This window comes from Artibeus jamaicensis, unplaced genomic scaffold, assembly GCF_021234435.1.
Source record: "Artibeus jamaicensis isolate MK-2021 breed Jamaican fruit bat unplaced genomic scaffold, CSHL_Jam_final contig_589, whole genome shotgun sequence".
NCBI lineage: Eukaryota > Metazoa > Chordata > Mammalia > Chiroptera > Phyllostomidae > Artibeus > Artibeus jamaicensis.
Window position 1 is genome coordinate 2,298,748 of NW_026521896.1, and position 22,182 is coordinate 2,320,929.

A 22,182-nucleotide genomic window follows, 5' to 3' on the forward strand; every position below is an offset into this window, starting at 1 on the left:
ACTCACTAGTGCCACACACAGACCCTGCTCCCTGCAGCTAACCCCGGGCTCAGCCCAGATCGCTGTGGGTTGTGGTCCGAGCACTTGTGCCCGCGAACTTTAGACCCAGACCCTCGAGTACTAAACTTGGCTCAGTCCCTAGGGCCGACCCAGGGCGGAGCTAAGAGGATTAGCGACAGGTGGGCAAATGGGCTCCTTCCGGAAGATGTGGGAGAGGTGGGCGTGGGAGGACGGGAGGTTGAGGAAGTGGCGTTTGGGGTCCGTAGCGTCAGCGCACTTGGACTCGGCAGCACTGGGTTTCCCCCCCTGGTTTGGACTACATTTCCCAGTGGACACCGCGCTCATTAGCTGGGCTCTTTTGTGTCCTCCAGAGGAGACTTGTCCCTTTTATCTGGGCCCGCGGAGTCTGGGTTTCATCAGATTATTAAGGTGTGGAGGTGGGCCTTTGTAGAATTGGCCGAGCCTTGGAGGCGAGGACGCGATTTCCCCCGCAGTTCAGTTCTACAGGTAGGAGGTGATCTGAGGAGTGGGCTGTGAATCATCGGGCCGCCAGTCCCTGGGCCCTCTATGTGATATGGTCGTTGATATGGTGCCGTGCAAGACTGGCACTCGACATGCTTGTACACATCGTACTGGGTGGCTGTGGGTGCAAGTCAGTGGTTGGTGCCACGGAGTGTGAGCACGTGAGTAGGGGTGGATGCTCTGTCCCCTTGTTCACAAAGAACCCTCGGCTTCTTTGTGACGGGGCTGTGTGAGGGAGACCGTCGGTTGTAATACCCTAGTTTTTGAGGCTTTGGAGTATGGGAGAGGGTGACTTGTGGAGACTGTGTTCATACCATGGCCACTGACTGTGATGTGTGTAAAATGGTGGTTGACGCTGTAGTGTTTAAGAATCTGTATCTACGGAGACTGAGACTGCGTGCCACCACTGATTTCTTGAAGAGGACTGTGGCATCACGAAGACCCTTTATTTGACCTTGGTGCTGTTACATATTAGTTATGGTGTCTTTATATAAATGGTTATATACATTACTCGAGTTTTTATTTGTAAAATCCAGAAAATCTATTGTTAAAATAATAAATTAGGGGGTGATTTAGGGATGGATTAAATTGTATGCAAATTCCCAGGTTTCCATTATGCTTTCTCTTTTTTGGAGAGGATGCTACTCTCTTATCAGTAGGAGAGAAGCTGGAAACTTCTAGGCTGGTGATTCTGGATGTTGCAGGGAAAACCTTGTTTCTCATGCTCTCTTTCCCATCTCACTCATCTAAGGACACAGCTGTTTCCCAAGAGAATAGCCAAGAGGAAGAACTAATGGCTGTGGGACTTCTTAAAGCCATGTACCAGGTGAGTTGGTTTTTCCCTTTCCTAAAAGATTTTCCTGCTTTTTAAACCAAGCAGACATTAATTTTCTTTCTTCTGAAACTTTTTCTGAGTAACCAATTATGTTACTTCTTAAAACTCTCCAATGAGTTCCCACCTGTTCAGGATAAATGCCTTTTCCTGCAGGGTCATACATAATCTGGTCCTTGACTATATCATCCCTCTGACCTCATCTAATTTTTCTCACCCTGTCTGTAACTTACTTGGTTTTAGCCACACTAGCTTCCTTGTGATGAGTTGGATATATTCTTAATCACGGCCTTATATTACCCTTGCTGTTTCCTCTGCCCGGAGTGCTGTACTGACAGACACAGACCAACTTCATTCTAGTCTCTGCCCAAACATTCATTCATTCAGCGCATTTTAATAAAGCACCTATTAATGCAGAGGGTTTAGTCCTTAGTCCTCTTCTGTGCTCTGTCTATGATCACTCTTTTGGTGATCTTATCCTATCTCACAGCTTTAAATACCATCTATATGCCAACAATTACCGAACTGTATATAGCTCAGACCTCTCTCATATAACCCAGACTAGTATATTCAACTGCCTATGTTTGACTGTGTAATAGAAACCTCAAATTCAGACATCTCAAGATGAGTGAAATGAGCCTATGGAAGTTTTATAGTGTGGGAGTCACATGATCTGATTCTCATTTTAATAGGATCACAATGGTAAAGTTCAGCTGTGTAGAGTACAGAAACTGAGTATATGCTGAGACATGGCTGTGATTTAACCAGGTGAATACAGTTAAGTGAGAGAAGAGCAGGAAAGTTGAAGGTGTGCGCATGGGGTGATTAGAGTAAATGGTTGTGCTAGGAGGTGAGGGAACGAAGAGGTGAGGAGCGGTGAAACCATGGCAAGATCAATGATCTGTAGGTTCTTTTGGGGTGAAATAATTATCCTAATGGGACACCATGGGGCAAAAGTTGGAATATAGAAGGTGGAAGTCAGAGATTATGGAGGGTTTGGTCCTTATTGTAATGACAAGGTCTGGGGCATTACAATGGAAGTGAATGACTGTACAAGTATGAAAGGCATTATTGGAGGTGAGGGGAGTTGGAGACCTGAGAGACCAGGTTGTGGGAGGATTACTTATACGAATATTGAAATGATCAAAGATTATAACAGGAATAGCATTGGAGAGAATGACAGTGAGCCATGTGTTCAAAGAATGACAGAGAGTTGGTATCTACCAGGAATTGGTAGATAGTGAAAACAATGAAGGATAGTGTGATTTCATGAGATATAAAAGTAGGTGTATTTGGGGGAGAAGGGAAGAAGGGAATAGTCTGGAAACAAGTGTAAGGCTCAAAGAGGTCGCCCATCTCACTTTCAGGAATGTACAAGGGTCGTGGGAAATGAGTCACCACATGGCAGGAATTGGGGGAAGCAGTCTTCTCAGCTTGGAGCCATGTTTCTGTAAGAGCCTCAGTGGTGAAGGGAACTGTGGTTATGCTTCAGACTGGTTTGATTATAATTATGACCGCATTTTGAAACCAAGTATTATGTTCATTTGTTAGAGGTCTAATTGTAAATATTTTACAGTTAGAATTTAAGCTTCTTATGTTGACATTGTAATTATTTTCACTAACTGTATAAGATGAAAGGATAAGTGAAAAAATGTGTATATCATATATAAAAATATTTATACATTTATTATATGTGTTTATATAATCTAAAAAAAAGTTTTTGATAGCATATCTACCATATGAACCAAAGTCTAAACAGGAACATTTCTGCAACATTATGAGGTATGTTAGTGCAAGAACAGAGAGGAAGAAATTCACAAACTACTTCATATAATTAAATTTAAAAAGGTTACTGAGTGTTGCAAAGCACTTTAAGAATTTTTATTTGGTGTAAGCAGCTTGTTTTTAAACCATGACAAATTGTATCAAATGACCAATAATGAAGTCTTTTCTTGCCATGGAAGATTTACCTTTTTCAGGTTTGGAAAAAAAACAAACTCTGTACACATGCACACACGGAGACATGACGTGTGTTAGTGTCATCAGCAAGCGGTCACATTATCAAAGTCTGGAATTCAATTGAATCACAGCATGGCTCACACGTTTTTAAGAACTTTTCCAGGCCCACTTCAGCAGGAGTGCTGTTATGAGGGGGATACCCATTTAATCTAGGTACTCCGGATTGGAGTATTTGAATTCTAATGGAATTTATGACCGGTTTGGTCTAGCACATTTTTTAGAGATACAGCAAACAATTTCTGGTCTCACTTTTAATCCTTTCACAGCCTCTTGAACTTTTCAAACAATTCAGTTATTAATTCAGTTTATTCAGTGAATGTTTGAATATCACATGTGGGCCAGATACTGTAACTGGCATAGCACAGTAATCAAAACAAAACATGGTACTTTGCCCTCGTGGAGCTTATATTTTAGTGTGGGCGGTGGGGGGGAGACAATAAATAATGAAAAAATTAAGTGCCATAGAGAAAAATAACCACAGTCGGGAACAGAAAACTGGGGCAGGACCATGGCTGTTTTTAAGCAGTGATCCAAGAAGTACAAAAGCCCGAGGGGCAACGTGCTCGACGTGTGTGAGGGTATATGTGTGAGAGCCCACGGTGGCTGGGGGGCAAAATGAATGAGGTAAATATGGTAAGAGATGAGGTTATTTTACTTTATTTCATTTCAGGAGTTGGTGACCTTCAGGGATGTGGCCATAGACTTCTCCCAAGAGGAGTGGGATTATCTAAATTCTTCTCAAAGGCATCTGTACAGTAACGTGATGTTGGAGAACTACAGGATCTTGGTATCATTGGGTAAGAACATCTTGCAGAGTCAAACTTCTGTTCATAAGGGGCTCTTCGCTACCACCATTATGACTTTTTTGGATAGCATCTGCAGTGCTCAGCCAAATGTGTGTTTCCTGCACCAAATAATGCTTTAATATTTGTGGAGTTGACAGTGGACTGGTCTGTGCCGGAATGTTCAGCTTCCCTATCTTTGAATACATGTCATTAACACATTATTCTCTGATTTACTATTAAGTCCACTCTCCCCTGATGATCAAAGGATTAGATGTGTATTCTGGGATACCCACAGTATGACCAAATTCTGTTTCTTTTTATTTATGCAGGACTTTGCTTTTCTAAGCCAAGCATAATATTATTGTTGGAACAAGGGAAAGAGCCATGGATGGTAAAGAGAGAGTTGGCAAAAGGTTTGTGCTCAGGTAGGTAAAGAAAAAATAGGTAAAAAACTTTGCAGGGGGCAGGTCAGCATGACTCAAAGGTGTCGCCTCTTCATTTTTCTTTGGCATGTTCTCAAATGCCCTTGGTCTTAGTACAAACTTGGGGCCTTTGGGGGTGTTCTCTCAAATTTGTTATTCATAACTGTCTCTCCTTTAACACTTTGCCTCCTTCTTTTTAATAACTCACTTATCTATTCTCTGAGTCCCATTTCTTACCAGTTTTATAAGCTCCTTTCAGTATTTAAAAAAAAAATCTTTTCCTAATCTGATAAACTTTTGAGCTTGACAGACGGCTCTACCTAATGTACCAGGTTCAAATTTTGCCACGTGCAGTGACATTTGGGGCAAGTTACTGACCTCTCTGTGCTTTTGTTTTGTCATGTGTAAAATGGGGTAATTACTTTTAAAGTGCTTTGAACAGTCCCTGTCTCGTATTATGAATGCAATAGCTGTTAGCTGCTATTACTAGTACTAGTTCACCTCCAAATACCTCATTTTTCTCTTAGTGGTCAGTTTATTTTTCCTTTAATCAACATTTTTTGAGATTTTACTTTAAACAAGGGTCTTGCAAGATGCTAGGGTATTGTATACTTACATAAATAAAAAGTTAGTAGGCTAGCCACAGCGTTATGATATAGCTATAAATGGAATATATGAAGAGAAATTTGCAGTAAGTGGGAAACACAGAAAAAGGTGAGAGGCAGAGGAGTTGGGTAACTGAGAAGATTGTCTTTAGCACAAACACAGGTCAGAAACTAGAAAACATTGGAGGAAGAAGATAATAAGAGTTGTTCTTTGTGGCATAGGAAGGGTTTTCATATGGACACAGGAATCACTGAGGTAAAATAGAGAACTGAAGTTTAGAAGAAAATCAAGATCTTTGTAAACATCTCTGTCAGTACCACGCCCCAACTCAACTGCTACTGCCTCTTCCCAGTCTTTTATGTTCTTGTTCAGTTTTGTGAGAAAAAAAATTTTGATGTGCAATCATCATATGTCAAATATTGTGTCAAATATTATTTGACACAAATATATGTCAAATGTGTATGATTAAATTTTTATTAATTATTATTAAACAACTTACAAATATGTTAGCATAAATGTGTAGTTTAGATAGTAACAGAACAAAAGCCCATATACCTATTTCTTAGTGTAAGAAATAGACAATTGTAAATGCCATTTTAGGTCCTTGAGGGCCCCTGCCTAATAGTATCCCATTTTCTACTCATAGTTCACCCCCACCCCTCAGTGGGGTAACCGTTATCCTAGAGTTTTGCTTATTATTGTTTGGTTTCTCTCTATTGTTATATCATATATCCATAGTTTAAAGTTTTTATGCATGGAAATATGTTGTGTATGTAATTCTGACCTTTTTAAACTCAAAATTGTTTTCCTGAGATTGGTTCACGTTGATTTTAATAGCTATGGTTCATTGAGTAATTTTTCTGCTGAAATGTAATATATTCCACTATGTAAACCATGCTTTATCCATTGAAGGGCGCTTGAATTGTCTTAATTTTGTTCTGTTGTAAATGTTACTGCTATGAACTTTATTATATGTGACTATGGCTGCACATATGCTGGAGTTCATTTAGAGAACAGAGCCAGGAATTTGCTAGACAACGCTATTTCATTTTCCAAAGTGCTTGTACTAATTTACATATCTTAACAGCTGTGTGTGAGATTGGTCATTGCACCACACTTGGAATAGACAAATAAAAAAAATTTTGCTACCCTGCTGGACGTGAAATATTATCTTCTTATACTTGTAACCCGAATTCCCTTGATTACTAAAGACATTGAACATATTTTCTTTTCGAAAATTGTTTTTGCATATTTATTTATTTTTAGAGAGTAGGGAAGGGAAGGAGAAAGAGAGGGAGAGAAACATCAGTCAGTTGGTTGCCATTCATTCTCACACCAATTGGGGACTGAACCCGCAACTCAGGCATGTGCCCTGACTGGGAATCAAACCGGTAACCTTTTGCTTTGTGGGACAATGCCCAGCCAACTGAGCCACATTGGTCATGGTGAGCATATTTTTATATTTATAATGGCCATTTGCATTTCCTCCGTTGTGAGGTACCTGTTCAAGTCTTTTGCCTGTTTTTAAGAAGGCTGTCTTTTATACGTACATTTGTAGTTTATATTTTTAATATTTTATTTCAAGATACTGTTCTGTATTCCAAAGTTATATATACTCTCAAATTGTCTTCTAAAGATTTTCCTTTTATATTTAGGGCCATAATACAATTGAGTTTAATTTTTGAGATTGAAGTAAATTTAATTTTAGTGCCTTATAGGAAACTAAATGTCCTAGGTAGTTACATATTTTTGGGACTATAAGACCCACTCTACCCACCCACCCCCAAATCTGGGAGGAATAGTGGTTGTTAATGCTGCTGTTGAGTTCTGTTTACATTTACATTGGTGAAATATTATGTTATTTATGTTATTAAATATTTTACCGCGTTTTTTGCCTCAAAAATTTTTGCTCTCTTTTCCTCTAAAACCTAGATGCATCTTATGGACCAAAAAATGCAGTATTGAATAAATGAGCCCTTTTGCTCATTGTTCTGAATGTTACTTCTTACTATATCAGGTTATAGTATAGTTATGGGTCTGATTTTGAGCTCTGCTCCATTTGTTTGTTTCCTTATGCCTAGCCTGTCTTAAATAAAATACTTTATTATAGGCTTTATGTTAGGGCAAGACCCTGTACCTTGTTTGTGTTCTTTAGAATCTTTTCTTTGCTCTTTGGCCATCTAAGAAAAGTTTTGGGTCAGCTTGTCAATTTCTACCGGAAAACAGTAAAGCTATTGGCTTTTGATTTGTTAATTGATTTATTTTATATATCAATTAAATTGTTTTCTAATTGTTAATATGGTTTATCTTTCCATTTATTGAGGTTTTTAAATTTCCTTCAATATGTTTTATAAATTTCTGCAAACAGGCCATGCACATCTTTTTTTTTTTTTTTTTAAGATTTTATTTATTTATCTTTAGAGGGGAAGGAGAGAGGGAGAGAAACATCAATGTATGGTTGCCTCTAGTGCATCCCCTGCAGGGAACTGGCCTGCAACCCAGGCATGTGCCCTGACTGGGAATCGAACCTCGATCCTCTGGTTCACAGGCTCGTGCTCAATCTACTGAGCTATACCAGCCAGGGCTCACATCTTCTACTAGATCAATTTATACGCATATTGGTTTGGCTGCTATATTAAATGTTGTCTATATTTTCTATTTGTTATTCATATCCAAAAACAAAGTTAAGTTTTATACATTGACCTTATCACCAGCAACATTGATAAGGTGTCCTACTAATAATAATAAATTTCAGATTTCTGCCCTGGCTGGTGTGGCTCGGTGAATGAGTAGTGGCCTATGAACCAAAGGGTCACTGGTTCGACTCCCAGTCCGAGCACATGGCTGGGCTGCATGCCAGGTTCTCAGTAGGATGTGGCACATGAGAGGCAACCACACATAGATGTTTCTCTCCCTCTCTTTCTCCCTCCTGTCACCTCCGTCTAAAAATAAATAAATAAAATCTTCAAAAAAATTTTAGATTTCTTTGAATTTTTTTCTTTGAGCAGGTAAATCTGTGAATAGTGGCAGTTTCTTCACTTTAAATTCTTATGCCATTAATTTCTGTTTTCTGTTGCCCTGTCTTCAGTCTTCAGTGTGGTATAAACTGAAGTAGTGATAGCAGGCATTCTTGTCAACTTCTGGTCTCAATGAACATGCTTTAATATATTCTTATGAATAATTCTGATGTTTGAAAGTTTTTAATAGACACCCTTTCAATTCTGTTTACTAAAGTTTTGATTGTGGAAAGCATTTGAGTTTTAAGACATGTTTTTCTCTATCTATACATGATTAAATAGTTTTTCATGTGTTAATGTGGTGAATTACATATTACATTTTTAATGTTCAACCAATCTTATATTCCTGATACAAACCCATCTTTATATATTTTCTGTTCACTGTTATTGATACAGCAGTTGGGTTTTTTTAGGTTTTTTACATCTGTGTTTATTGGTGACGTTATCTTTCCATTTTTCCTTCACATACTCTTCTTGTCGTATTTTGGAATCAGTATTGTCTTAGTCTCACAAAATCTGCCCATGACTAGTCCCCTTTTTCTTCCTTAGAAGAATTTGTGTAAATCAAAATTGTTTGTTTTTTTAATATTTTGTACAACTTTATTTACCTTGGCCTGGAATTTGTGTGTGTGTATGAAAAAAATTTAAATTGCTATGTTCTTAGATTTTATACTTTTTATTCTCCTGTAGTCGTGGAGTTATGGGATTTTTTTAATCTAAGAATACTTATGTAAGTTTTCAAATTTATTAAAGTTATCCATTATTTTTAAAAGTTGGTAGCTACCAACTTCTTCCAATACAAACTATGGCTTCTTTTTTTCCTTCTCAAAAGGGAGAGACAAATCTTTACAGGGATGTTATCAGTTTTTTAGTTTTTTCAGACTTTTTAAATTTTACTAATTCTCTCTAACATAGTTTCCTTAAAATTTCATGAATTTATCTTCTTTATTATTTTATTCCTCCTACATTTATATATCCTATTTTTTTAACTTTTAAGTTGATAATTCATTGTTTTTGATTTTTTTTCTTTTCTATTTGAAGTCTTTAAGGCTATATTAGCAATATATCCTGCATGTTTTCACATGTAGCTTTTGTTATTGTATATCTGAGCGTTTCTAATTTTCACTGATTTCTTCTTAACCAGTGAATTATTGGGAGTTTTAAATTCAAAATTTAAGATTTTTATTTGGTTTAATTGCATTGTATTTAGAAAGTGTGTTGTTTAGTATGCCTTCACTGAAATTTTTTGAAACTTGCTTTACGTCCTAGGGATTTTGTAAATATTCTGTGTTCCCTTGAAAAATAATGTGTATTTCCTGTTGGTTGATTATAGCATTTGATATACATTCGTTGGATTAACTTACTCATTTTGCTGGCCAAATCTTCCATATCCTTATCGATATTTTTAAAAAATCTCATTGAGTAAACAATTATGGGGAAACATGTTACAAACTTCTACTCTGATGGTGAATACATAAATTTTCTTTGTAATTCTTACAACTGGCTCTATGTATTTTGAAAGTATTTTATTAGATCTTATGGTTTTGGAATTGTTTGATCTTTCCGATGAATTCTTCCTTGTACTATTGTTACCCTCTTTAAATCTAGTGATGAATTTTCCCTTAATTATTTTGCTTGATATTTATATAGCTACTTTAACTTTCTTTTGTTAATATTTACTTGGTATAGTTTTTTCCACCCTTTTGCTCTCTACTTCTATTCTGTATACTGTTTCTCTTATAAATACTATATAGCTACAGTTTGATAATATTCATCTTTTAACCCAATGACAGTAGTCATTTACATTTTTTGTGGTACTAACAAATTAATTTCCACAATCTTATTTTTCTCCATAAATCCTGTTTTTTCTCTGTCTGCTTATTTGAAAGTTATAGAGTATAATTCTTTTTTTCTTTATATTATTTTCTTTATTTATTTTTATAGAGAGGGGCAGGGAGGGAGAAAGAGAGTGAGAGAAACATCAATGTGCAGTTACCTCTTGTGTGCCCCCTACTGGGGACTTGGCCCACAAACCAGTCATGTATCCTGACTGGGAATCAAACCAGCAACATTTTGCTTCACAATCCGTTGCTCAATCCACTGAGCCATGATAGCCAGGGCTACACTTTTTGATAATATGATAGATTAAATATAATGTCACAGTGTATTTCCCAATTTACATATCTCTGAGTATATGATGTTGACATTGTTACATGGATTCGTTGCATGTTATTTTTTAAGTGGTCTCTTCATATTACTTACCTATTTTTTAGAGATCACTCTTAACACTTTATAGTTGTATTTCTTTCTTTCCTTTTATTTTTTAAAAATATTTATTTATTTATTTTAGACAGAGGGGAAGGAAGGGGGAAGGAGAGGGAGAGAAACATCGATGTGTCGTTGCTTCCGTGGCGCCCCCTACTGGGGACCTGACCTGGCCTGCCACCCAGGCATGTGCCCTGACTAGGAATCAAACCAGTGACCCTTTGCTTTGCAGTCTGGTGCTCAATCCACTGAGCCCATCCAGGGCTACTTACCTATTTTTAATGGACTATTTGTAGTTTTTGTTTATTTGTCAGGTCTATTTTTTAGTAAGGATTTTATTCTTTTATATTATGTTAAAAACAGGTTTAATTTTTTTTAATTTATGGTAAAATACATACAGCAAAATGTACTCTTTTAACCACTTTTAAGTGTATAGTTCAGTAGCATTTATATAATTGTGCTGCCATCACCAGCATCCTTCCACAGAACTCTCTTTATTTTGTAAAACTGAAACTCTATGAACTTATGAAATAATAATTCCTCATTCTCCCTGTCTCTAGTCCCTGGTAACCACCATTATACTTTCTTTCTATTAATTTCAATAGTCTAGGTGCCTCATATAATTAGAATCATACAATGTTTGTCTTTTTGTGACTGGCTTCTTCACTTAAGATAAAGTTCTCAAGGTTTACCCACATGGTAGCATGTGTCATAATTTTCTCCTTTTTAAAAGCTGAAAAATATTCCATTACATGCACATACCATGTTTGGTTTCTCCATCCAACAATGAACACTTTATTTGCTTCTATATTTTTGGTTATTGTGAATAATGCGGCTATGAAGATGGATGTACAAATATGTATTTGACACCTAGCTTTCAATTCTTTTGAGTATGTACTCAGAAATGGAATTGATGGATCTTATTGTAATTTATATTAAATTTTTTGTGGAACTGCCATATTGTTTTCCAGAGCAGCTATACTATTTTACATTCCCTCCAGCAGTGCACAAAAGTTCCAATTTCTTCACATTTTCCCCAGCACCTGTTACTTTCTTTTTTTAAAAAAAAGTAGTCATTGTAATGGGTATGAAGTGGTATCTCATGGTATTGATTTGCATTTCTCTAATGATAAGTGATGTTGAGCATTTTTTCATGTGGTTGTTGGCCATGTGTATATTTTCTGTGGATAAATGTCTACTCAAATCAATTTTTTGAATGCTTTTTATTGTGTTTTGTTAAGTTGTAGGAGTTCTTTATTTAAATCCCTTTTCAGATACAAGGTTTCCAAATATTTTCTTTCATTACATGAGGTTTTCTTTTTCACACAGTTGATTGTGTCCTTAAATGTGCAAAATGTTAAAAGATTTTATGTAGTCCATTTTTTGTCTCCTTTTTTCATTTCCTCCTTTTGGTATTATAATCAAGAAATCATTGGTAAATCTAGTGCTATCTTTATGCCAGTACCATACTCTTTTGATTACTGTAGCTTTGTATTAAGTTTTGAAATCAGGAAGTATTCTTTTTCAAGATTGTTTTTTTTGGCTCTTCAGTTCCTTTGAGATTTCATATGAATTTTAGGATTGATTTTTCTATTTCTGGGAAAATGTCATTGGGATTTTGATAGGGATTACAATGAATCTATAAATGGCTTTAGGTAGTAGGGACAGCTAAACAATGTTAACTCTTCTAATTCATGATCACAGATGTCTCTATATCTTCTTTAATTTCTCTCAGCAATGTTTTGTAGTTTTCATTTTATGTCTTTCACCTCTTTGGTTAATCTCTAAGTATTTTATTCATTTTGATGCTATTGCAAAATGGAAATTTTTTCTGAATTTTAATCTTTTTAGATTGTTCATTGTTAGTCTATAGAGGTACAACTGATTTATGTGCATTTACTTTATGTCCTGCTACTTTGCTAAATTTGTTTATTGATTCTAACAAATTTTTTTTGGTGGAGTCTTTAGGGTTTCCATGTAGAAGATCTTATCATCTACAAAGAGAATTTTCTTTCTTTCTTTCTAATTTGGATGGTAGAAATGTGTTTTTCTTGCCTAATTGGTATGGCTAGAGCATCCAATACTACACTGACTAGAAGTAGTGAAAGCAGATGTCTTTGTCTCATTCCTATTTTAGAGGAAAGTTTTCAGTCTTTTACCATTGGATGAGTATGATGTTAGCTGTGGGCTTTTTATATGTAGCCTTTATTATGTTGTAGTTTCCTCCTATTCCTAGTTTGTTTTAAAGTGGGTTTTTTTAATCATGAAAGGATGTTAAATTTTGTCAAATCCTCTTTCTGAATCAGTTTAATGACCATGTAATTTTTTTCCTTCATTCTGTTAATGTGGTGTACTGCATTGTTTTTTGTTGAATCATCCTTGAATTCCAGGATGTCAGGGCATATAATCTTTTTTTTATATAATCTTTATAATATGCTGTTGAAGTCAGTTTGCTAGTATTTTGTTGTGAATATTTTAATCAGTATTCATGAAAGATATTAGCCTATAATTTTCTTGTACTGTCTTAGTTTTGGTGTCAGAGTAATGCTGACCTCACAATGAGTTTGGAAGTCTTTCCTCTTCTTCAGTTTTGAGGAGAGTTTGAGAAAGATGTGTGTTAATTCTTTAAATGGGTGATATGTCAGCACTGGCACTATCTGGTACTAGGCTTCTCTTTATTGGGAGGTTTTTGATTACCGATTCAGTCGCCTTATTGGTTATAGGTCTGTTAACATTTTCTGTTTCTGCATGATTCACTCTTGGTAGGTTATGTTTCTTCAAATTTATCTATTTTACTAGCTTATTCAGTTTGATAGTATCAATGTTTAGAGTACAGTTGACTCTTGAACAACATGGGCATTAAGGGTATTGACCCTTCACATAGTCAGAAATCCATGTATAACTTTTTACTTCCTCAAAACTTAATTACTAATAGCCTTCTGTTGACCAGAAGCCTTATTAATAACATAAACAGTTAATTAACACACATTTTATATGATATGTATTATATACTATATTTTTACAATAAAGTAAGTTAAAGAAAAGACAATATAAGAAAATGGGGGAGAAAATACATTTACAGTATTTATTGAAAAAAAAATATGTATAAGTGAGCCCACACAGTTTATACCCATGTTCAAGGGGCAGCTGTATTTTCTTATAATCCTTTTTATTTCTCTAAAGTTGGTACTAATGTTCCTTCTCTTATTTTATTGATTATGCTATTATACTTGTCCCATTTTTTTCCACTTTATGCCCTCCACCTGTACCCCTTCTCCCTCCAGCATTTCTCCCCTGCTTAGTTCATGTTCATAGATCATTCGTATAAGTTCTTTGGTTTCTCCATTTCCCATACTATGCTTAACCTACCCCTGTCTAATTTTTACTTACCATTTATGCTTCTTATTCCCTGTACCTTCCCCTCCACCAACACAGATAACCCTCCATGTGATCTCCATTTCTGTGGTTCTGTTCCTATTCTAGTTTTTTTTTCAGTTGTTGGTAGTTGTGAGTTTGTTGTCATTTTACTGTTCATAGTTTTGATCTTCTTTTTCTTAGATAATCCTTTTAATATTTCATATAATAAGGGCTTGGTGATGGTGAACTCCTTTAACTTGACATTATCTGGGAAGCACTTTATCTGCCCTTCCATTCTAAATGAAAGCTTTGCTGCATAGAGTAATCTTGGGTGTAGGTCCTTGCCTTTCATGACTTTGAGTACTTCTTTTCTAGTCCCTTCTTGCCTGCAAAGATTCTTTTGAGAAATCGGTGATAGTCTAGTGGGAACTACTTTGTAGATAACTGTCTCCTCTTCCTGGTTTTAAAATTCTCTCCTTATTTTAATCTTAGATAATGTAATTATGATGTGCCTTGGTGTATGCTTCCTTGGATCCCAGTTCTTTGGGACTCTCTGAGTTTCCTGGACTTACTAGAAATTCATTTCTTTTGCCAGCTTCGGGAAGTTCTCCTTCATTATTTGTTCAAATAAGTTTTCGATTTCTTGCTCTTCCTCTTCTCCTTCTAGTACCCCTATGATTTGAATGTTGAAATGTTTAAAGTTGTCCCCAATTTCCTAAGCCTCTCCTCACTTTTTGTGAATTCTTGTTTTTGCATTTTGTTCTGGTTAAATTTTAATTTCTTCCTTCTGCTTCAAATTGTTGCTTTGAGTCCCAATTTCCTTCCCTTCACTGTTGATTTCCTATATATTTTTCTTCATTTCACTTTGAATAGCCTTCACTTTTTCCTCTGTTTTGTGACTATACTCAACCATTTCTCTGAACACCCTGATCATCAGTGTTTTGAACTGTGCATCTGATAGGTTGGCTCTCTCTTCATTGCTTAGTTCTCTTTTTGGAGCTTTGATCTGTTCTTTCATTTGGGCTATAATTTTTTTGTCTGGGTGCACTTGTTATGTTGTAAGGGGCAGAGCCTTATGTAGGGCAGGGCAGGGCAATGCACTTCACTGTGTTGTGGCACTGTATGTGTGAGAGTGAACAATGCCACTTGCTTGGCTCTCACCCCACTTTCAGTCACTTCCCCCTCTACCCACAAGTGAATTGGGCCTTTCTCGTGCTATTTCTCAGGTGGGTTTATATATATTCTAGGATCCATGTGTTCTAGGACATATGGGTCCATATATGTCCAATGGACTGTCCTGTGATACGGAGTTTCTCCTACCACAGCAGCCCCCACAGGTTTTTATAGCCAGAGGTTTCAAGGCTTTATTTCCCTGCACTAGAACCCTGTGTTCCATGGTCTCGTTCCCCAGTTGTTTCTCCCATTTATCCGCACATGAATGTGGGACCCTGGGTCCACCAGCCACTGTCTCACCTGCCTGGTCCACCCTACTGCACATCTTCTGCCCAAGCTACCCATCTCCATCCCTCTACCATTCTGGATGAATGTTTCTTTTTAACTCCTTGGCTGTCAGACTTCCATATAGTTCAATGTTCTGGCAGTTTTGGAGGGGTCTTTTTTTGTTTGTTTTTAAGCTGGTTGCTGTTCTTCTTTTGGTTGTATGAGAAAGCAAAGCATATCTACCTATGCCTCCCTCTTGGCCAGAAGTCTGATTTGAGATCTTTTTTAATGTAAGCATTTGCAAACAAATTACACTCATCACTGCTTTTGATGTAGCGCATAAATTTTGGTATGTTGTGTTTTTATACTCATTTGTCTCAAGATATTTTAAACTCCTCTTGTGATTTCTTCAATTCACCAGTTGTTTTAAGTGTATGTTGTTGAATTTTATATATTTCTGGATTTTCCAGTATTTATTTTGCTATCGATTTCAGTTTAGTTAAATTATGATTGGAAAAGATACTTTGTATGATTTCAGTCTTTTAAAATGTATTAAGACTTGTTTTATGGGCTAACATATAGTCTACCCTGGTTCCATTTTATTTCTTAATGACATTTAGAATTAAAAGAAAAAACAATAACCTTTCAGAAATTATGCCAAACTGCAATGTGTGAGAGAACAGTGCTCCAGAAGACTGCACTAATTTCAGACACCAGCTGAAAGTTGGGGTGTTTTCAGGGCCACCCTCATTGCCAACCACCTGGATACAAATTCAGAGGTGCTTAAGTTTTGATAATTTACTAGTGTGACTCACAGAACTCAGGAAAAAGTTATATGATTATTTATTTAATTATAACAAAGGATTAAAAAAAAAAAAGAACTGGCCAGTACACCAAGGTTTAGGTATGGGAGAGGTGCAAACAAGAAACTTCTTGTATTCAGTATTCAAAGGAATATTGCCAACCAGGGAAGGTGTCTCAAGCTTTAGTGCCCAGAGATTTTTGTTTTTGTTTTTTAGTTTCATTATGTAGGCTGATTGAGTGAATGGTCCAGCATGGTTCAATGTCCAGCTTTCCTTCCCTTCCCAAAAGCCAGGTTGATATCATGGTAGCCCAAAGCTCCAACCCTCTCATCACATGGTTGGTCTTTCTCGCATTGCTAGCCTTTATCTTAAGTCATCACATTAGCAAAAATTATTTATGGGCCAGTCATGAGTCACCCTATTAATATAAAATATCAGGTGTGGTCCAAGAGACTCACCACGAGTAATAAATACTCTCTTCCTAGGAGTGTAGAGGTTTTTGCAGGTTGCCTCCTGGGAAATGGACAAAGGCATGTCAAATTATTTATTACACAGGTCTTTAAAAAAAGCATAAGAGCCCTGTCCAGTGTGGCTTGATTAGAAGGTTGTCCCATACACCAAAAGATTGTGGGTTCAATTCCCATTAGGGCATATACTTGGGTTGTGGGTTTGATCCCCTGTCAGGGAGCCTATGAAAGGCAACCAATTGATCTTTCTTTCTCACATTGGTGCTTCTCTCTCTGTCTCTCCCCCATTTCTCTCTAAAAGCAATGAAAAATTATCCTTGAATGAAGATAAAAAATATCACAATGAGGCTCTGATTATAATTGAATAAAAGTAATAGATATAGTGAGAATTTTGGCTGAACATTGTTGATTCTTTTTACATAAGAGTAAAGTGCGCATCTTCTCCCTTTATTCAGATATTTTGGGGGGAGTGGTGGAACATTCATTAGAATTGTAAAGCTTTTGCTTATTTCTTTTGAAGTTTATTTCTAGGGTATTTTCTGTCTTCATTGTTGTTGTCAATGTTAAGGGTACCTTCTGAAGTTAATTATTTTCTTTATACATCCATTGCTTTTTAAAAATGATTCTAAAATTGTGAAATAATATATTTTTGGAAAAAATAAATATATGTAGTAAAGTCATCTTTCTATAGTTTCTATATTCTGTGCCTTATCTAATGATTCATTTAAGGTGTTTTATAAGTCAACATATACATAATTTTAATGGTTATTATTATTAGATGTTGCTATTACTAATTCTTTGTGGTTTTTTAAAAGGACTTCAAATTTTATTTTCAATTACAATTTACACTTACAAATATTTTGTGTTGGTGTCAGGTGTACATCATAGTGGTTAGACAATCACACATTACGAAGTACTCCCCCAGTATTTATAGAACCCCCTAACCATACATAGTTATTATAATATTATTGACTATATTCTTTATGGTGTACTTTGCAGCAGCATGGCTATTTTGTAACTACCAATTTGTACTTTTAAATTTGTTCACCTTTTTCAGCCCATCCCTCAACCTCCCTTTCCTCTGACCACCATCAGTCTGTCTCTCTATGACTCTGTTTCAATTTTGTTTATTTGCTTATTTTGTTAAATTTCACATATTAATGAAATCATACAGTATTTTTATTTCTCTGACTCACTTATTTCACTTAACATAGTACACTCTAGCATCATTCATGCTGTTGCAAATGGTAAGATTCCATTCTTTTTTATTTTTTGAGTAGTATTCTACTGTATATATGTACCACAATTTTTTTATCTGCTCATCTACTGATCTGCACTTGGGTTGCTGCCATAACTTGACTATTGTAAATAATGCTACAATGAATATAGGGTTGCATGTATTTTTGCAAATGAGTGTTTTGGATTTCTTCAGATATATTCCCAGAAGTGGAATCACTGGGTCATAAGGCAGTTCCATTTTTCATTTTTGAGGGCTCTCCATACTGTTTTTCACAGTGGCTGCATCAGTCTGCATTTCCACCAATAGTGCACTAGGGTTCCCTTTTCTCCAATCCTTGTGAGAACTTGTTATTTGTTGAAACCTATTTTGACAGGTGTGAGGTGATATCTCATTGTAGTTTTAATTTGCATTTCTCTGATGATTACTGATGTTAAACATCATTTCATATGTCTATAGGCCATCCGTATGTCCTCTTTGGAGAAGTTACTGTTCAGGTCCTCTACCCATTTTTAAATTGGATTGTTGCCTCTTTGCTGTTAATTTCTATCAGTTCTTTATGAATTTTAGATATTAACCCCTTATCAGATGAATCTTTGGTGAATATTGAAAATTTTTTTCCACCATTTTTTTAATCACGGATATGTTTTACATAGACAGGAAAGAAGAAAGAGAGAGAGACATCGATATGACAAAGAATCATATATCAGTTGCCTCTTATTTACACCTTGACCAGGAATTGAATGTGCAACTTACAAACAAAATGTATTGTTGCTCTGGCTGGTATAGCTCAGTTGATTGAGCACAGGCCTGTAAACCAAAAGATCACGGTTCAATTCCCAGTCAGGGCACATGCCTGGGTTGCAGGCCAGTTCCCAGCAGGGGCCAGTTCCCAGCAGGGCATGCATGAGAAGCAACCATACATTGATAGTTCTCTCCCTCTTCCCTTCTAAAGATAAATAAATAAAAAATTTTTAAAAATGTATTGTTGTTCAATTACAGTTCCCATTTTCCCCTCATTACTCTCCCCTACCATACCCACCCCCAACCTTCCACATTCAGTCCTCTCCCCTCCATTGTCTTTGTCCAAGGTTCTTTATCTATGTTCCATGACCTGACTCTTCCCCTTCTTCCCCCTTCCCCCTCTCCTGTAGTCACTGTCAGTTTGTTCTTTATTTCCATGTCTCTGGCCAAACTCGGAACTTTTTGGTGGACCAAACGATGCTTCAACCACCTGAGTTATCTGGCCAAGGTGTCTTTTTGTTTTATTGGTTACTTTTCATTCAGTAGGTTGTCTTTTTATTTTGTTAGTTTCCTTTGCTATGCAAAAACATTTTAGTTTGATGTAGTTCCATATGTTTATTTTTATTTTTTCTTGACAGGAGATATTTCAGAAAAAATGTTGCTAAGAGAAATGTTACAGATTTCACTGGCTATGTTTTCTGCTAGGATTTTTGTGGTTTTGCATCTAATATTCAGGTCTTTAATGCATTTTTTAGTTCATTATATATGGCATTAGAAGATGGTCTAGTTTTAATTTTTTGGTACTTATCTGTTCAATATTCCCAACACCATTTATTCATTAGACTGTTTTTACATAATTTTACCTTCTTATCTCCTTTGTCAATTGTTAATTGATCATATAGGCATTGGTATGTTTCTGGGCTTTCTATTTGGTTCTGTTGATCTATATGTCTGTTTTTATGCCAGTACCATGCTGTTTTGATTTTTGTGGGCTTATAGTACAGTTTGATATCAGGTAGTGTGATACCACCAACATTATTCTTTTTTTCTTCAGATTGCTGTGACTTTTCAAGGTATTTTTTTGTTTCATATACATTTTTGGATTGTTTTCTCTAATTTTGTGAAATAGACCTTTGATATTTGGTAGGTATTGTGTTGAATCTAGAGATTCATTTAAGTGGTATGGATATATTAATAATGTTAATTTTTCCTATCAATGAACACAGTATATGCTTGCATTATTTTATCTTCCTCAAGGTGTTTCTTTAGTATCTTATAATTTTCTGAGTAAAAGTCTGTTTTTTATTATCGTTCAAGTACAATTGTCTCCTTTTTACCCCTACCACTCCCTTGCCTTACCCATTCCCACCTTTCACCCTTGACCTACCCCTTTGACTTTGTCCGTGTGTACTTTTTATATATTCCTTGAGAACTCTTGCCCTACTTACCCCCATTATCCCTAAACCTCTCTCCTCTGGTTACTGTCAGTTTGTTCTTTATTTAAATGTCTCTGGTTATACTTTGCTTGCTTCTTTATTTTGTTGATTAAGTTCCACTTATAGGTGAGATCATATAGTATTTTTCTTTTACCACTTGGCTCATTTCACATAGTATAATGCTCTCCAGTTCCATCCATTACTGATGTGAAGGGTAGGAACTCCTTCTTTTCTGCTGCATAGTATTCCATTGTGTAAATGTACCATAGTTTTTTGATCTATTCATTTACTGATGGGCACCTAGGTTGCTTCCAACACTTGGCTATTGTAAACTGTATTGCTATGAACATTGGGGTGCATAGGTTTTTTTGAATTGGTGTTTCAGGATTTTAGGGTATATCCCAGTAGTGGAATTGCTGGGTCAAAAGTCAGTTTTCTTTTTAGTTTTCTGAGGATATTCCATACTGTTTTCCATAGTGGCTGCACCAGTCTGCATTCCCACTAACAGTGTACTAGGGTCCCCTTTTCTCCACATTATCCCCAGCACTTGTTGTTTGTTGATTTAGTTATGATGGCCATTCTGACCCATGTGAAGTGATATTTCATTGAGGTTTTAATTTGCATCTCTCTCATGGTTAGTGATGCTGAATATCTTCTCATGTCTCTGGACCCTCTGTAAGTCTTCTTTGGAAAAAATGTTTGTTCAGGTCTTTTGCCCATTTTTTTATTGGATTGTTTGTCTTTCTGGTGTGGAGTTTTGTGAGTTCTTTATATACTTTGGAAATCAGACCCTTGCCTGAGGTATCATTGGCAAATATATTTTCCCATAGAGTTGGTTCCCTGTTCATTTTGCTGATGTTTCTTTAGTTGTGCAGAAGCTTTTTATTTTGGTGAAGTTCCATTTGTTTATTTTTTCCTTTATGTTCTTTGCTGTGGGGGACATATCAGTCAAAATATTGCTATGTGGAATATTGGAGATTTTCCTGCCTATGTTCTTCTCCAGAAATTTGATGGTGGTATGATTTATGTTTATTTTTGTGTATTGTGTAAGTTGGTCAGCGAGTTTCATTTTTTACATATAGCTATCCAGATCTCCCAATACCATTTGTTGAAGAGGCTGTTTTTACTCCATTTTAGTCTTCTGTTCCCTTTGTCAAATATTAATTAACCATAAACACTTGGGTTTATTTTTGGGGTCTCTGTTCTGTTCCATTGATCTATGTGTCTGTTCTTATGCTGGTACCAGACTGTTTTCATTATCATAGTTTGATATCAGGTATTGTGATCACTCCAATTTTCTTCTTTCTGAAATTTGCTGTGGCTATTTGGGATTGCTTATCGTTCCATAAATTTTTGAAATGTTTGTTCTATATCTGTGAAATATATTATTAGTATTTTACTAAGGATTATGTTGAATCTATAAATTGCTTTGGGTAGTATGGACATTTTGATGATGTTAACTCTTCCAATCCATGAACATGGTATATGATTCCATTTTTTTGTGCCTTTCTTAATTTCTTTCTTCAGTGTTGTGTCGCTTTCTGAGTACAGGTCTTTTACCTCTTTAATATGGTTTAATCCTAGGTAGTTTATTTTTCTTGTTGCTATAGCAAATGGGATTTCTTCCACTGATTTCTGTTTCTGATATTTTGTTGTTTTACAAAAATGCCTTTGATTTCTGAATATTAACTTTGTATCTCCTCGTTTTGCCAAATTCACTTATTAGGTTGAGTAGTATTTTGGTGAAGTCTGTGAGGTTTTTCATGTACACTATCATGTCATCTGCAAACAGTAACAATTTTACTTCCTCCTTTCCAACTTGGATGCCTTTTATTTCCTTTTCTTGCCTGATTGCTGTGGCTAGGACTTCCAATACTATGTTGAATAGAAGTGGTAAAAGCACACATCCTTATCTGGTTTCTGACCTTAGTGGAAAAGGTTTTGGTTTTTGCCCATTGAGTATGATGTTGGCTGTAGGTCTCATATATGTCCTTTATTATGTTTAAGTATGCTCCCTCTACTCCCACTTTGCTGAGTTGTTTGTTTTTTTATCATAAATGGGTGTTGTACCTTATCAAAAGCTTTTTCCACATTTATTGATATGTTCATGTGATTTTTGTCTTTCCTTTTATGTGATATATTATGTTCATTAATTTGCAAATATTGAACTATCCTTGTATCCCTGGGATGCATCTCACTTGATCATGTTGTATGATTTTTTTAATGTATT

General features: G+C 35.9%; 1 protein-coding gene across 1 annotated transcript in view; it reads left to right on the forward strand.

Moving 5' to 3' along the window:
• The first annotated feature begins 348 nt into the window (after positions 1 to 348).
• The window catches only part of ZNF570 (zinc finger protein 570), a 35,746-nt gene continuing 13,912 nt past the window's right edge, over positions 349 to 22,182 (forward strand). The window contains exons 1-4 of the mRNA XM_037141866.2: positions 349 to 507; positions 1,274 to 1,348; positions 4,044 to 4,170; positions 4,488 to 4,583. Of these exons, the coding sequence (XP_036997761.2) occupies positions 1,316 to 1,348; positions 4,044 to 4,170; positions 4,488 to 4,583 (256 nt within the window). The 5' untranslated portion in view covers positions 349 to 507; positions 1,274 to 1,315. The remainder of the gene's footprint in view (positions 508 to 1,273; positions 1,349 to 4,043; positions 4,171 to 4,487; positions 4,584 to 22,182) is intronic.